The 16,035-nt window shown below is 35.7% G+C and overlaps 1 protein-coding gene across 2 annotated transcripts in view; it reads right to left on the minus strand.

Moving 5' to 3' along the window:
* Positions 1 to 16,035, minus strand: part of LOC121729149 (hemicentin-1-like) — a 226,260-nt gene that overhangs the window by 167,123 nt on the left and 43,102 nt on the right. For both annotated transcript variants that reach the window (XM_042117556.1, XM_042117555.1), the window contains exon 2: positions 5,626 to 5,829. In XM_042117556.1, coding sequence (XP_041973490.1) covers positions 5,626 to 5,725 — 100 coding nt within the window. In that variant the 5' untranslated portion in view covers positions 5,726 to 5,829. The remainder of the gene's footprint in view (positions 1 to 5,625; positions 5,830 to 16,035) is intronic.

Genomic DNA, 16,035 nt, shown 5'->3' on the forward strand with positions numbered 1-16,035 from the left:
AACAGCACAGTTGGTCAATTCGGGAACCGCTAAGCTTTTCTCCGCCCCGCTCCGCGTCATTGGAAACTCACGCTTAGACTGTTGTGGGCGGATAAAACGGTACTCAATCGCGCGGATCACACTGTATCAGAAACGAAATGATTTAAAGTTTCGATGTTCGTCAATTTCAAATTCAAAGAGTTTATCTGTACGTCCTGCTAATATTATAAAGGCAAAAGTTTAGATGTATGTATGGATGTTTGTAACTCTTTCACGCAAAAACTATTGAACAGATTTTATTGAAACTTTATAATAATATAGATTAATACATCAGAATAACACAATATAGGTTACAATTTTAACCGACTTTCAAAATGGAGGAGGTGTTATGTTTGTTTTCTTATGTTCAACGATTACTCCGCCGTTTGTAGTGCTATTTGTGTAGTCACTCGAGCGTGATGAAGGAGAGATGGGAGTAGGTTTTTTACATTTGGTATAGCTGATAAAAAATAAACAGAGCGTTTTTTTTTATTTTAGCGGCGGGTTCAGAAACTACAGCCATTTTAAAGTTTAAAAAAAAGAAATATATACAGAAAATTGCTTATTTAGGTAAATTATAAATATATTTTAGACAACAAGGACTAAATCATATTTTAGTTTAGTGCAAAATAAAATATCTGCAAAGTTTAGTTAGGAAAATATGAAGCTATATTTTTTTATATTTTAAAATGTCCCTACAGGCTTACATAACCTTTGAATCGTCAGTACTTTATATGAAAGCTTCTTTGGGGTATACTTAACATCCCCTATCTTAATCTGACAGATCCGATGACATTTCAATAGTGAAAAAAAATTAACCCACCACGTGAGAAATGTGATTTCTATACCATGATAACTAGACACAATATGTTGGAAGCCTATACAAGCTTAATCTGACACGCTCGAGCTTGTCCCGAAATCCCCTCTCCCCAACTAATAATTGTGAACCTATTTTCAAAATTTTTCTTTTGATGTGTAGGGTATAAAAAGGTATAAAATAATATTATAATAACTCATTTTTTACCTTTTAATTTTAACAAATCATTTATGTAATTTTTAACTTTTACTAACCTGCTTCTTTGACTAACGTGTTCTATCTTTAATTAAAATTAATTCTAGAATCACATTTTTTATCAATTTAACTTCAAGCGGAAAATTAATTAGAAGACACTTAAGTTGAAAAGTATTTGTAATTTCCAATTCCATTGGGGCGAAGATTGATCGTGGACATTATTGTTACGAGTTCATCACTTCTAAAACCATTGTGGAAATTGGTTCCGCATCACCAATTGGTTGGCACTAAGCACTTGGCACTTGGCATGGATGCATTAGTTGAAGCGTTTTGACTCTTATTAACCCATCAAGCACCATAAGCTCACCGGTGAGCGATATGCAATAGAATAACAATAGATTTCCAAGAATCCACGTCTACTAACTACTAGACGTGTAAACTAAACTAAAAAAATGTCAAGATGACATTTTTGATAGATGCATTTGGGTAGTTTAAGTATCGTTTCTTGCTTTTTTGTTGATAAAATAACGTAACTAAACTCCAAAATAATAAAACCATGTAAAATCACATAAACTTAGATTTATTAATCGTGATTAAGAAAAGATTATACGGTATAAGAGATTGCGTGTTCATAGTTAAAAGTTAATTTTAAATATTTAAATAAAACGCGTGGTAAAAGGAAAAGAGTGAGGCAAGATGATTAACTAGATAAATCTCGCAAGAAATATCCTAATATATTCAAACAAAATTCTTAAGTAAATGAAGTGCATACACAATATAATCAATTTATCATAGCATTTACTAAATCGTTTGTTTAGGAAAAATTATTAAAATAGCACGTAATTTGTGATTTCCACAACAATAAGTTTAAACAATTTAATGAAAATAAAATGAAGTGCTAATTTTTGATTTGGGACAAATCTGGAAAACATACGGTGCCGAACTGAGCCTCGTTGGCAAGCAAGTACGATTTAACTGTGAAGTTTACCGAACGACGCATGAGTTTCGGGGCCGAAAGTTTCGGCTATATTTTGGCCGAAACCGAAACTAAGGCCGAAACTAGATTTTTTGGCCGAAACTGGCCGAAACCGAAACCGAAAGTTCGGTCGGTCACTACTCGTCACCGATAATATCAGAATCAACACAAGGTCAATACTCAATTCAGACCGCAACGGGTTACGTGACGGGTATGTGTGTGTGGAGATGCATTTATAAATTTGTATGTTCTGAATTGACAGATTCCATGAGCGTGAGACGTCTCGTGGCTCTCGACTCAAAGGTCGTTGGTTCGATTCCCGCGTTGGGAACATGTTGTTTCCAAGTTTGGTTAGGATTATGAAGGTGGATCACCTGATTGTCTGACATTAGTAAGATGAATTTAGTTTGTTATTATTTTTAGCAATATTCCGCGAAAACGTTTTCGCGGAATATTGCTAAAAATAATAACAAACTAAATTTAAACTATGGATTTCCGCAAAGTAACGCCTGATTCCATTAACTATTAGTAAGATGATCCATGCATGATCTCTGGCCAGTCGTGTAGGTCTTCCGTCCCACTGGGTTTTGAGAGTAAAGGAATAGAGAGTGCTCTAATTGTGTACTGCACACAAACTTGGGCACTACAAAATTACTCCTGCGTAATTGGTCTGGTTTCATTGAAACCAGTCACAGTTATTGAAACCAGAGTGGGAGATATTAATAGTAACCATTAGGCACAAACCAAGCATTATTTTCACAGCAATGCTAGATCTTTATTAGTTATTCAACCTACATTAAAAGCCAAACCAAACGACAAATTACACATTATGCTTAAAATCTATTGCTCCTTTCACAGTAAAAAATGCATTTATAAAAAAAAAAAACACCATACAGCGAATGTACGAATTGATCGATTGCCTTAAAATATTAAAAGAACAAGGTACAAAGTAAATTTAGCATCCAATTTATATAGCAGCGAAAACTTCCCTAAGAGGCTATTGTAATTTGAGATGTAGAGGAGTGCTCAAAAAGTTCGGGACCGTACTCTACTATAAACCTTACCTTGTAGACATAGGGTTTAATTTAATTTGCGGTGAAGTCACAAAACTTTTCTGGTCGCCGACTGATTCTTTATATTTTATAAAGACTAAATTGGTCTAAAATCCCCATTTTCAACTTCAACTAAGCACGCTACAGAGTATAATATTCCACACTATTATATTAATTTTTCAAAGAACTGATTTAACTTACGTTATAAATTATAATAATGTCTAAAGCTTAAAGTATTTGTGGTCGAAATACGCTTTATGTGAAAACGTGATTGACATCCATGTATCACACGGGTTTCGCTTTTTAGATAGAAAAATAAACATAATATAAAATATTAAACACTCTGACATGATGATTGTACAAAGCACATGGTAGTATCAAGTAGCGTTGTCTTTATTCATATTATGTATTTTTTTTTCAAGAAATAATATTTCACTATAGATTTTCCTGCCCATCTACATAATAATATAATAAAACTTTATCAAGTTTTAAATTTCGTACGCACACGTCGCGTAAATCGTTTCCTCGAGCTTGCTTAGCAGATTGCGTATTATGAGGGTATACTACAAAAGGTAAAAACGAAAACAAATACTAAAAAAATTTGGCTTAGTGCGAGTCGGACTCGCGCTCGAAGGGTTCCGTACCGTTAAGGAGTGAGCACACTGAGACGGGCCGTGCCGGGGCTCAGCGTGCCGGGGCGCATCGTAAAAATCCGCCTCCATACAATTTGTATGGAGGCGGATGCGCGTATCGCACACTGTGCCGGGGCGCATCAGCGCGGATTTTTGCTCGGCGGATTTCCATCAATGCGACACGGCCCGACAAGACCCGCTGCGCCCCGGCAACAGTGTGCTATAGCAAGCGCACCCATGCGATGCGATGCGGCCTGGCAAGCCGCGGCTAAAAATCCATCAATGCGTTGCGCGCCGACCGCCCCGGCACGCCCCGGTATGCCCCGGCACAGTGAGCGTTAAAATCCGTCAATACGATGCGACCCGACCCGGCAATAGTGTGCTATTGTGCTATAGCGCATTTTGCGCTGCGCTGCGACCCGGTCCGCCCGGCACGCCCCGGCACGCGCCGACAAAGCGAGCGCGAGCCTTTATATGTAGAGCGAAAGTAGGGAAACAATAATTGTGTTTTTTGTATGGGAGTCCCCTCAATTTATTTTATTTAAATTTTATTATTACATATTAAAGTACACAATATATAAAAGAGGATTTTGTGTAAATTTCACGTGTCTACATGTTGCCATTATGGATTACGAGCCAAAAATTCCAAAAAACGTTTGTTGTATGGGAGCCCCTCTTAAATATTAACTTTATTTTGTTTTTAGTATAATATTTTGTTGTTATAGCGGCACCAGAAATACATAATCTGTGCAAATTCCAGAAGTCTAGCTGTAGTAGTTCTTGAGTTACCGCCTGGAGACAGACAGACGGACAGACAGACATACAGACAGAGATCAAAGTCTCAGAAATAGGGTCTAATTTGTATCCTTTGGATTGGGGAAGAGATTGGATTGTTTGGGGGAGAGAGAGCCCTTTGTAATAAAGGGCTCTCTCTCCCCCCACTCCTTATCATAGTAAAAGGAGGGGAAGTAAGTTATCTTCAGGCACCGCGCGCGGCTTGTACGTGTGCGCCATAGTCGCACAACTCGGCCAGTTTTATAAGGCAGATACCGCCGAGATTTCGTTGTGTGCCGTACGTGGCGACGCATTGATACTATGGCGCACACATACAAGCAGCGCGCGATGCCTTTATATGAAGATAACTTACTTCCCCTCCTTTTACTATGTCCTTATCCTCCGCGCACACACGCACACAAAGGCAACGACTACAATTCGTACACAAGTCACAACACGTCATGCCGATTTGTCGGCCCGGCCGCGGCACCGGGTGGGAAGCTTGCTACCCCGGCGCCGGCGGGACCCATCGCGCCGGGTCCGGGCTGGCTAGTCGAAAAATGCCCAATAAGATATAGAACCGATTTTATTTCCAACGTAATGATATCAAATGTTATGTTGGCATTAACACCGGCTTGGAGTTACGCCAGATAATTTGAAACCACTTCAAAACTACAAATCGATCGCTGCCATCTAATGGGAGTAGGACGTGACTTTTATGATTCTTTGCTGGCAATCCGATCATATTTAGCGAAACGAGGTTCCAATCTGATAAAGCCTGGAAATACACTTAATTTATCATTCTAATAGTCCATCGATAAGGTTTTGTGAAACTATTGTTCGAAAATACTGTTATTTTTTTTCTTGTTTGTATATTGTGTAATATAATAAAATATCAAGGGAAGAAAAATAAGTGTGGCATTCGGGGATTGCCGCGGTAAAACTACTGTTTAACATTCCATCAACTTAAGCAATTATAATTCGCATACGCACACAAACACCGTGCCGATGTCTGGCAACACCGCAGCGCCGGAACAGAGGGGTGGTCGGAGTGGGGGTGTTAGGTTTTTTCGTTACAGAATTCCTTGATTCGGTCGCCGCGCACAAATCCCGCTATAAAAGCTATGCAATAGCTTAAAAAATGTGTTATAAGAAACTTACCTGCCATGAAACCGTGTTGCTCGTATTCAGATGAGGACGTTGACACGACCATGAAGAGTAACGCCAACACAGTGTGTCGACAACACCCCACCAGATGCATTTTGCCTCACATAAATATTATTTGTGTCGAAATTAAAATATCGATAACATTTGGGGATCCGCAAATATTTTGAGCCACCGACTGAACATCAGTACCGTCCGAATCTGAAACAAAAGAAAAAAATGATGATTACCGAAAAGCCGAAATTAACATCATCGTGTAAATAATAAGGAAGTAATTTAAAAAATTCCAAGGGAAGTGGCACGATTTATAAATTTAAAAATAAAATGTGTCAAGAGCAATGAGGAATCAGGAAACTAAATTAAAAATAATCACATTTTGGTATCCAATAGGACTGCAAAAAAGTGTTGTTACATAGCTCAACATTTTAGCACATTGAAAACAAAAGAAAATTTTATTTCTACTAAGTAGAGTAAGTACACATATAATATAATATCTATATAATATCTATGGACGCTTCACACCACGTCAGTCTGGCCCTGTGGTAAGTACCTGAAGGACTTGTGTTACAGGTACCAGACAACGGAAATATATTTAATACTTTTATAATATACATATATTTAAGATTTTTATTATATGATACACATATTTAATACACATCCATGACCCAGGAACTTTGAAAACTTTTTGTTCCGTCGGCGGGACTCGAACCCGCGACCCCCGGCTTGAGCTACCAACGCGCTCACTACTGAGCCACAGAGGTCGTCAAAAAAACTAAAACATCTCATTCATCCCAGCCGCCGTCCACGAGGTGCTAAGTTATATATTTTTATTGATTATTTTATGTTACAGTACAAACTAATAAGGGAACGTAATTTTTTTCAGTGATTTTAGTAAAAATAACATATTGAATTTCATCTTCCTCGCGTTTATTTTGTTGATTGGTGTCTTATGTGAGTAATGTTAAAGTCGTATGAGTTTTATATTACTTAAATTATTATCATCAAGCCGCCTAAATATCCAAGCCTAAACACCCATGACGGTGACAATAGCTAGCTATATTCCATTCAAAACAGATCAAAGGGATTTTTTCGACGCGAATAGTTGCATGGAATGCAAATAATATTTCGCATGTCGTACGTTTTGTAGAGCCACCAAAATAATTTCATCGAATCCTCGGCACTATGACCCGAACCCCGGGACTAGACACAAATCTTTGACATTTAATATTGTTATGTTTGATGATTTTAAATAGCTTGGACCTTTGCTGCTTTTTTGGATGCTTTACGAGCATTTACGTACTGAATGCCGTAATATTGCATGATATGATTTTTGTGCCGCAATAAGCGCCAACCTCCATATGGACCGATTGAATAAATAATCAGATCACAACGAATCCGTTGACAGCGTTCCATCCCATCGTATATATTTGCATAATTTCACAACACATTATGCGGATTTTGGTTGCGTATTTTGAATATTTCGATACCTATGGGCTGATAGGGTATTTCCCGGAAAACTGCATCATGCTCATAATATGATGGTTTGGCTCTGGAAGAGGAGAGATTACAAGAGGAATAAATCTCCCAATACCTATCGAGTAATTGATTGAAGTGAAACATAGATTGTAACATTTATGATCGTTATTTAGTTCTTTTTAAAGAGGCGTGTTATAAGTTGGACGTGTCGGTCTGTCTGTGTGTGTGTCTGTCCGTGGCATCCAAACGGGTGGACCGATTTTGATCTAGTTTTTTTTTGTTCGAAAGATGACATTATCGAGAGTGCTTTTATCTATTAAAGTTAATCATCATCAGCCCGCTCAGTGCTGAAAGATTTGGGTTTGATCTAATTACAATTTTAGAATCAGGGTTTTTTTTTCGTTAATTCAATTTAAAGATCAATGATTGAAGAATACTGATTTTTTGTAATTTAAGCGAAAACGCATGAATTTTTGTGCATTCCTTTTTCGAATTGGCAGCGTTATAGCCGCGTGCTTAGGCTGGATTTAAATGCGCCCACTGTGGATTGGCACAAAATAGATAATAGTACAAGTATTGGCCGTACACCGTGAGAATACAAGCAATCCTACTAATATTATAAAGGCGAAATTTTGTATTTGTGGATGCATGGATGGATATATTATTATTTACTTGTTTATGATTATTGTGTACCATTTGAAGGTATTTAAACTGAATGAGGTGTATGAAAACTCCAATTTAAAGATGAAATCTTGACCTTGTCAAACTAAGCTTATTTATTAATACAGAGAGTTTGAAATAAAATCTTTTTTTCTTTCTATTCAAACTGGACTCACATAGACTGTTAGCGTTAGGGAATTTCTTTTCATCGCTATTTAATCTCAACGATGTTTCGTGACGTACTCAGAATTAATTACTTAGCTAGCTTCTCGCGTACTTTTTATAGCCAAAGTTAATCTCAAAATTAAGATGAAATACAATTATTTGGGGGTTCTGTAACTTTGAAAGACATTTGAGTTTTATCCGAAGTGGGTAACAGATATTTTTAAAATTGACCTTTTTTTTCCATAAATGAAGACTTATAACCGGGAAAATGATTTGAAATAAAAAAGTGGATTCTATAATAGCTAAATATATTAGCTACTTAATGTAGTAGGTAAGTTACAAGTTTACATTATACACTTATGAAATTTGGCACATTTGTTCAGACGCTGATATAGAATAACATGAAAACTGGGCAGTTCTGGAAATATTTCATACATACGGGTCAAATTGATAACCTCATTTTTTGAGGTCGGTTAATTAATATAATAAAGTAAAAATGTACCCACTCGGGATTGCCCTATAGCTTGACCGCTGTAAAGTCGACCCTCGTAGCATACTCGTAGCATACTAAATGTATGCTACGAGCATGCTACGAGGGTCGACTTTACAGCGGTCAAGCTATGGTGAGAACCTTTTAACAAAGAAATATAACTCACAAAAGAAATCATAATTTGACAAATTCTGTAATTTCTATTTTCTTTAAAAATTTATTTATTATCCGTCAAGGGTTTCGGACGCTTTTGTTTATTGTTTCCATTTATTTTCCGTTAACTTCTAATAAAGTAGACTATTACGGCAAATTAATTTTGAGTATTAATTATCAAAATGTACTTAAGCATTATTTTGATTACTTACAGAACTTATTATTGTAAAGTTGGTTATAATTTGGGAAACTTGTAATCTTCGACAATATTGACACAAAAATGGGTCGTTGCACAAGGCCAAGTGTTAAAAAATACCTAGCTAAAAGCCGAGCTCTGTGATCATCGTTTCGTGTCGATTTTCTGCGTGGTAATAATCTTTAAGGCAGTTTTTAATATTTAATTGTGACGTGGGAGAGCCATGCTTTGGCACGAATGGGCCGGCTCGACCGGAGAAATACCACGGGCTCATAGAAAACTGACGGGAAACAGCGCTTGCGCTGTGTTTCGCCGAGTGAGTGAGTTTACCGGAGGCCCAATCCCATACCTTTTCCCTTCCCTACCCTCCCCTATTTCCTTCCCTACCCTCCCCTATTCCCTTCCCTACCCTCCCCTATTGCCCTATTCCCTTTTAAAAGGCCGGCAACGCACCTGCAGCTCTTCTGGTGCTGCGAGTGTCCATGGGAGACGGAAGTTGCTTTCCATCAGGTGACCCGTTTGCTCGTTTGCCCCCTAATTTTATAAAAAGAATATAATAATAATCTATATATATAAAAATGGATTTTCAAATGTGTTAGTCACGTTAAAACTCGAAAATGGCTGGACGGATTGGGCTAATTTTAGTCTTAAATTTAAAATTACTAATTAGTAATAAGGCCGCCATTGTAGTACACTGTATAAGTTAATAAATTTTGTAATTTTCTTCTTAACGTGTGCTCAATAAAGTATATTTATTATTATTATTATTATTATATAGAAGAGTTAGTGTCTCGGCTATTAGCCGGGGAAATGATTCAGGTACGGGCTTGTGCCAAGTTTCCTGATTCATGATAAAAAGTGTTAAGATTGTGATGAAGTAAAAGATGATGATGGGTTTAGGAAGCGGCGAACGATCGAGCAGGTATCAATGACGACGGATTTTTGTAAATGGATATACGTGTTTTTATGGAGGTCGAGTGATTTCAGAGCGGCAGCGAGTGTTTTCGGGATGACACCGGTTGAAGAGAGGATGATAGGTATGATCTTTACACTTTCTTGGTGCCACATTTGTTTTATTTCGTCTGCAAGAGGTATATATTTTTGGATTTTTTCGTTATGTTTTTGTTTAAGGTTGTTAGTATTCGGGACGGCTATATCTATCAAGTAGGTGGTTTTTTCTGCTTTTATTGTTAGAGTTATATCGGGTCTGTTGCTTAGGATTGTGCGGTCTGTAATAATATCTCTATCCCAGTAGAGTTTTGCGATATTGTTCTCTAGAACACTGCACGGTTTATATTTATAATAAGGTGTATGTATATCTATGAGATTAAATTTAATTGCTAGCAGTTGGTGAATGTATTTGGCTACGTTATCGTGACGATGGGTGTATTCTTTGTTTGCGAGTGAGTTGCATCCTCCGGTGATGTGGTCTATTGTTTCAGTGGTTTGGTGGCATAATCTACATTTATCGGTATCAATATTATCTTTAAGTATGTATTTTGAGTAATTGCGGGTTTTAATTATTTGATCTTGAATTGCAACAAGGAAGCCTTCTGTTTCACTGTATATATTGCCCTTGGTAAGCCAACTGAAGGATGCAACTTGGTCGATATGATCCTGTTCTAGCAGATGGGGAAATTTGCCATGCAGTGCTTTACTTTTCCATTTTACTATTTTATCGGAGTCTTTAATTATTTTATGTGTTGGATCAAATTGGCCATTATTTAGCTGTAGGGGTGTTCCAGAGTGGGTAAGATTTATTAAAGCGTTGTGTAGATGACTGATTTGGGCTTTGGTTTTGAAATATGATCTTAGGTTTTCTATTTGTCTGTAACATAATTTTTTTATATCGATACAACCACGACCTCCTAGTTTCCTCTTTAGTGTGAATCGTTCGACTGCTGAATGAATGTGGTGGATGTTATGTTTGTAGCTAGCGATACGGGTTGCAGTGTTGAGGGCTTCTAGTTCTGTATCTGACCACTTAATAATTCCAAATGAGTAAGTTAGTATTGGTATTGCGTAAGTATTAATAGCTTTTATCTTATTCCGACCTGAAAGTTGAGTATGTAGTAATTTATTTAGTCTTTGTTTGTACTTAGTTTTTAAAATATTTTTTATTTCTTTCTCTTTTTTATTTCTTTTATTATTATTATTATTATTATTATTATTAAAATATTCGTAGAAGTCCAGGGAAGGTTTTAAAGTGAGACGAAGTTCACCGGGACAGCTAGTAAATTATAATTATTACTGATATGGACTTTTGCGTAGTAACCAAACCTTGACTGACGACTGATGATAATTGATAACACATATACATAATATAAATAAAAATTACAGAGTGTATCACATTCAAATCGTGGGATATATTAGGACTCGCTTCGCTCTGAATCATTCGATCGAAAAATCGATCTTCATTAAACTTTTACTGACTATTTTGTTTATAATTATACTTTCTTCACTCTGAGAGTTTATTGTTAGTTATTATTAGTTATTATATTAAAATACTATTAGTGCATTGATTTAATATCATGGGTGAGGACACTGGCCTCTGCAATACAGTTTACACTAGTGCTAAATAAAGATATTATTTATTTATTTATTATTATGGACACGGACATAGAGTCAATCGTTGAATAGGTTATAGGCTCTTTTTAATTAAATAGATTGGCAATTTAATAAAAATGTACGGTTAGCGAGGGATTTCATTTGGTGTGTTTGAAATCTTTGGATTTTGTGGGAAATATTTAGTAGGCACAGCCAGGAACTTAGTTAATAAAATTTGAAATTTACATGTTGGAAATTTTTATTTACATTGTTGGTAAATGGTAGTTAAAAGTTAAAAGAACATTTAAAGTTTATTATAACTATGCTGTCTTCGCAGAGTAGACAGAATTCGCTCTCGAAACAACTTATAAATAAATCGCCCATGACTATTAACAATGTCGGATGTGCAAAATCGACATTTTTGTTTTATTTCATAAAATATATCCTTATAACCAAGGCTATCATGAGCTGAAAAGAAAAAATCTATATTATGCGTAGTTTCTGAAATAGCCACATTAAAAATGTCGTATATTACTAATGCCGCATTTATACATTCGCACGAATAGCGAGGCGAATCACGAGGCGAATGGCGAACACGAATGTGTAAACAGTGCGCTCGCTATTCGCCTCGCACTTCGCCTCGCGATTCGTGGCATTCGCCTTGAGAGCGGTTTTTCGGACGCGAATCAAAGGGCACGAATAGCGAATACGAACTTACTGTTTACACATTCGCCTGCATTCAGTTGACAGCTAGCGTCCGACCCTACAGGACGTGTACAAAGCTGAACATACATATTTGACTTAAGTACACTGTACTGAAAATAAGCCTATTTTTATATTCTATATAAAAATAGGCTTATATTATTTATATATTCTATATATTATGTTATCATGTTATTATTATTATAACGTTAGTACAATGTTATTAGTTATTACACTCGTTTCTTTTCTTACTAATGCCACATACGTGGCATTAGTAAGTTATCATTGTGTAAACTTATAAGTCATAATTTAAGATATAATACATACAAAAATATATTTTGTTGTTAAAGTATAATAAGTATTTTATTTATTAGTTTCGCATTTATGAGCGCGCAGCCCGCCGACAAACTACTATGCAGTTTGGCTAATATAATAAGGAAACATATTTTGGTTTTTAATAAATATTATTATTAGTATATTTTAGTATTATTATTATTATGTAATAAAAATGGAGTGGAGTGAAAGGTGAATTTTAGAATTCCTAGAATTTTACAAAAAGGAAGAACTCTAATGGAACCCAAAATATCGCTATAATAAATTTCATATTTTTCATTCAACATTGCTATCATATTATGAACACGTCCTCCATGTTCGTGTGCGAATATCAAAATGAATCACCCCACGAATGTGTGAACGGTAGTTTGCGACAAAGTTCGCGACAGCATTCGTATACGAATGTTTCGTCGAATCAACGTCGAATGACGAGGCGAATAGCGAACGCGAATGTAAAAATGCAGTATAAGATAGCCCGCTAACAATGTCGGATAGTCACTATCTACGTTATTAACGGAACGCGGAAGCGAGTAAGAGCGCACGATGTGCCACATCCGACTAGGTTAACGGAGGGAATGGACGTCGCGCTGTCACTTGCTTCTTTGCTACCGTAGTTATATTTTTTTTACTTTTCGACGCCATTTTCAATGTCTACAAGATCAGCACGGCCAATTAAAACTTGGTACTCAACGAAATGAAGAAAAATATAATAAAAGGCAAAAAATGCTGATGGTAATATTATTTCCAAAGCTAACGCTAGTGCGGAAAATGGTATTTACTATTCTTTATAATATTTTTTAAATATTTTTAACAGTATAGCTTATGTTTTATTGCTGTAGATTTGATTATGAGATGAATTCTTAACTTCATCAACATTAATTTATCGTAGGTAACTTAAAATTGTAGGATGTACCACATCCAACGTTCTTAACCGGTTTTTCAAATGTGTAAAATGTCGGTAGTACCACATACAACATTTTTAATCGGTTTTATAAATGGTTAAATTGTCGGTAGTGCCACTTCTGACATTGTTATGTGGATTTATAAATTGGTAAAATGTCTATAGTACTAAATCATAATCATTTCATTTACTTATTGATTAAATGGCGCTTGTAGTTTGTACCATATCTGTCGTTGCTTACCGACTTTTAAGAAATTTCAGAAGGCTTTAAAATGGGTAATTTTTGTGCGATAATTAGGTTTTTGTTGGCACATGTCATACATAATGAATTAATGTAATTTTTTATTTATTAATCGTATTTTTCATGGTTTTGCGATTTGGTGACTAGTAGCCGCAATAAAGCCAGACTTTATTATTAAGCAGGTATGCAACAAACATAAAGATTTACTCAAATTATGTAAAAGTGGCATAATTCCCAAAAATAATATCTAAAATGCTATTTAAAATACCACAATGGATCAGAAAAAAATTCGGATGAAGAAGACTGCTTTTGAATAATTAATCTAATAAATACTTATCTCAATTTTTCATGTAAACAAAGGCTGTGGTAGTACGTAAGTGTCCTAAAATGTAGAAATTTTTAAGAACTACTTGACTCCGCGAACTTCGTTTCATGGGCCTGCAAAACAGTCAGTCCTTCGTCAGTACTTTCTGTATTCCCTACACATTTAGGCACTATCATCTCTCCAGCATATTTTTAATCAGATATCGATATCCGGTCGTTCGACTTGCAAATATAATGTTTTTCATTACAGATTCGTGGTAGCCGCCGCCGTTGCCGCGTCGGCGCGGGCGCCTTATTTTGAGCTTTAATCAAACTGTCCTTACTTCTCAAAATTTGACCCATGGTAATAATTCAAAGGAAAATTCTATTTTTCACATAATTCCAATTAATATTTTGATATTTATGTAGGTAAGGATTAATAACAAATATGCAAAAAAAGTCACGCTAGAAGGAGATGATTTGAAGTAATTTTTTTAATGAAAGTAATTATGGTTATTATTTGTTAACCATAAAAGATAAGCATAAGCTGCCCTGGGCTTTTTTGTAGGCAATGATAAGTACTATAAACATATATAAAATTATTTTGATGTATCATCAGTATTTTTCGTAGCGGAAGCGAAATAATGAAATTTTTGGCAATTTTTTACCACTTTGCGTTATATTTTTGCTACTTTTGGTAGGGTCCTTAATATTTTTCAGCATAATACATAGCCTGTGTTCTTTGGAAATGATGTAGCTTTCCAAAAGTAAAAGAATTTTTAAAATTAGTTCAGTAGTTTTTGAGCCCATTCAATACAAACGAACATACGAATAAAATAATCTTTTTCTCTTTATAATTAATAAATATTTTTTAATTTTTAATTTTATTTATTTAATTTAAGTTATGCTATCAAAAAGTCAACAAAATAGTGTTGGTAATAATTTTTAATTTCAATGTTTTAAGTAAGTTTTCATTTCGGATGGAAATTTGATTTTCCGAATTAATTAAATCATAGGAAATGTTTTGTACTTGCATACGTAAATAAAACGTAAAAACAATTTTTACGTTTTATTTGACAGGAGTCCATACAACTATTTTTTTTTTCTTTAAATTGTTGTCGTTTTTGTTGGTAATTTCTACATGCGACATATTTTTTAATTGACAGTTATCACTTAACAATGACGGAAATGCCACTTCCGACAAGCAATCATCGATTTTATACAAGCAACAATGTCGGTTCTGGCACTTCCGACAAATCAGCATTACTCGTACCCCGTTAAAAAGGTCAGAAGTGACTTTTCTCATATTTAGGCATAAAATACGAGATACTCATAATAACATATCAAACGTAAATAACTTTTATAGTATTACCCTGAAATTTCATGATCCTACTTGAAATAAGTAAAAAGTTATGCACAATTTAGACTTTGAATCGCTCTCCTGTAAAGTTGTCGTTATTCACATCCGACATTGTTAATAGTCATGGGCGAAATATTTAAATGAAGTAACTGAAAACACACGTAGCAAAGATAAGTGGACGCGAAGAATATTAACATAAATTACCACAAAGTCGTCTGATAAAATAAAAATAAGTTTTATTCAAAGGTATGCTAAAGTTGCTTAGTGTTCACTTTTGAAAAGACGGAACGTAATACGCGTCTATGCTGCTGTTTTACTTTTTGGAAAGGCAATAGCGTGTAAATAGCTAAATTGCCTGCGGGATAATACAAAGTTCTCAAAATGAAAAAACACTCCAGAATCCGTATCATGCCCGACTAACCTGTTCCATAGTCAGCAGGGGTGCTCCTTCAGGCAATTGCAGTAGCAGCAAGCCCGTTGGATCTTGTAGGAGCAAGATGATTGATTGTCTTCTGTAGCGCGCGGTCCGCTCCGGAGCGTAGCTGAAGTACTCTTGAATTTTGATGCACTTTGGTCGGCCGACCACACAAAAAGTTCACAGCGATTATATTGAAAAACCAAAAGGGAAAGAAACTTGAAATTCCAGCTGGATTAAGCCTTTTCAAGGAAAAATTATCAGAACAAAATTTTCTCGTATGCCGTCAAGCCCGATCAGCGGCGAAAAAGCACCAGCAAACACGTGTCATCTGTCAAGTGTCAAAGATATGTATTCTTCGTCTTCTTCCGACAGTGGTGAATTGCCATATTATGTTAAAGGTTCATCCAACGGTTGATGAACAGAAACTCCCAAACCGAGCTACATCCAAACAGTGGAAATCAA

The sequence above is a fragment of the Aricia agestis genome, chromosome 7, assembly GCF_905147365.1.
Source record: "Aricia agestis chromosome 7, ilAriAges1.1, whole genome shotgun sequence".
Taxonomy (NCBI): Eukaryota; Metazoa; Arthropoda; class Insecta; order Lepidoptera; family Lycaenidae; genus Aricia; species Aricia agestis.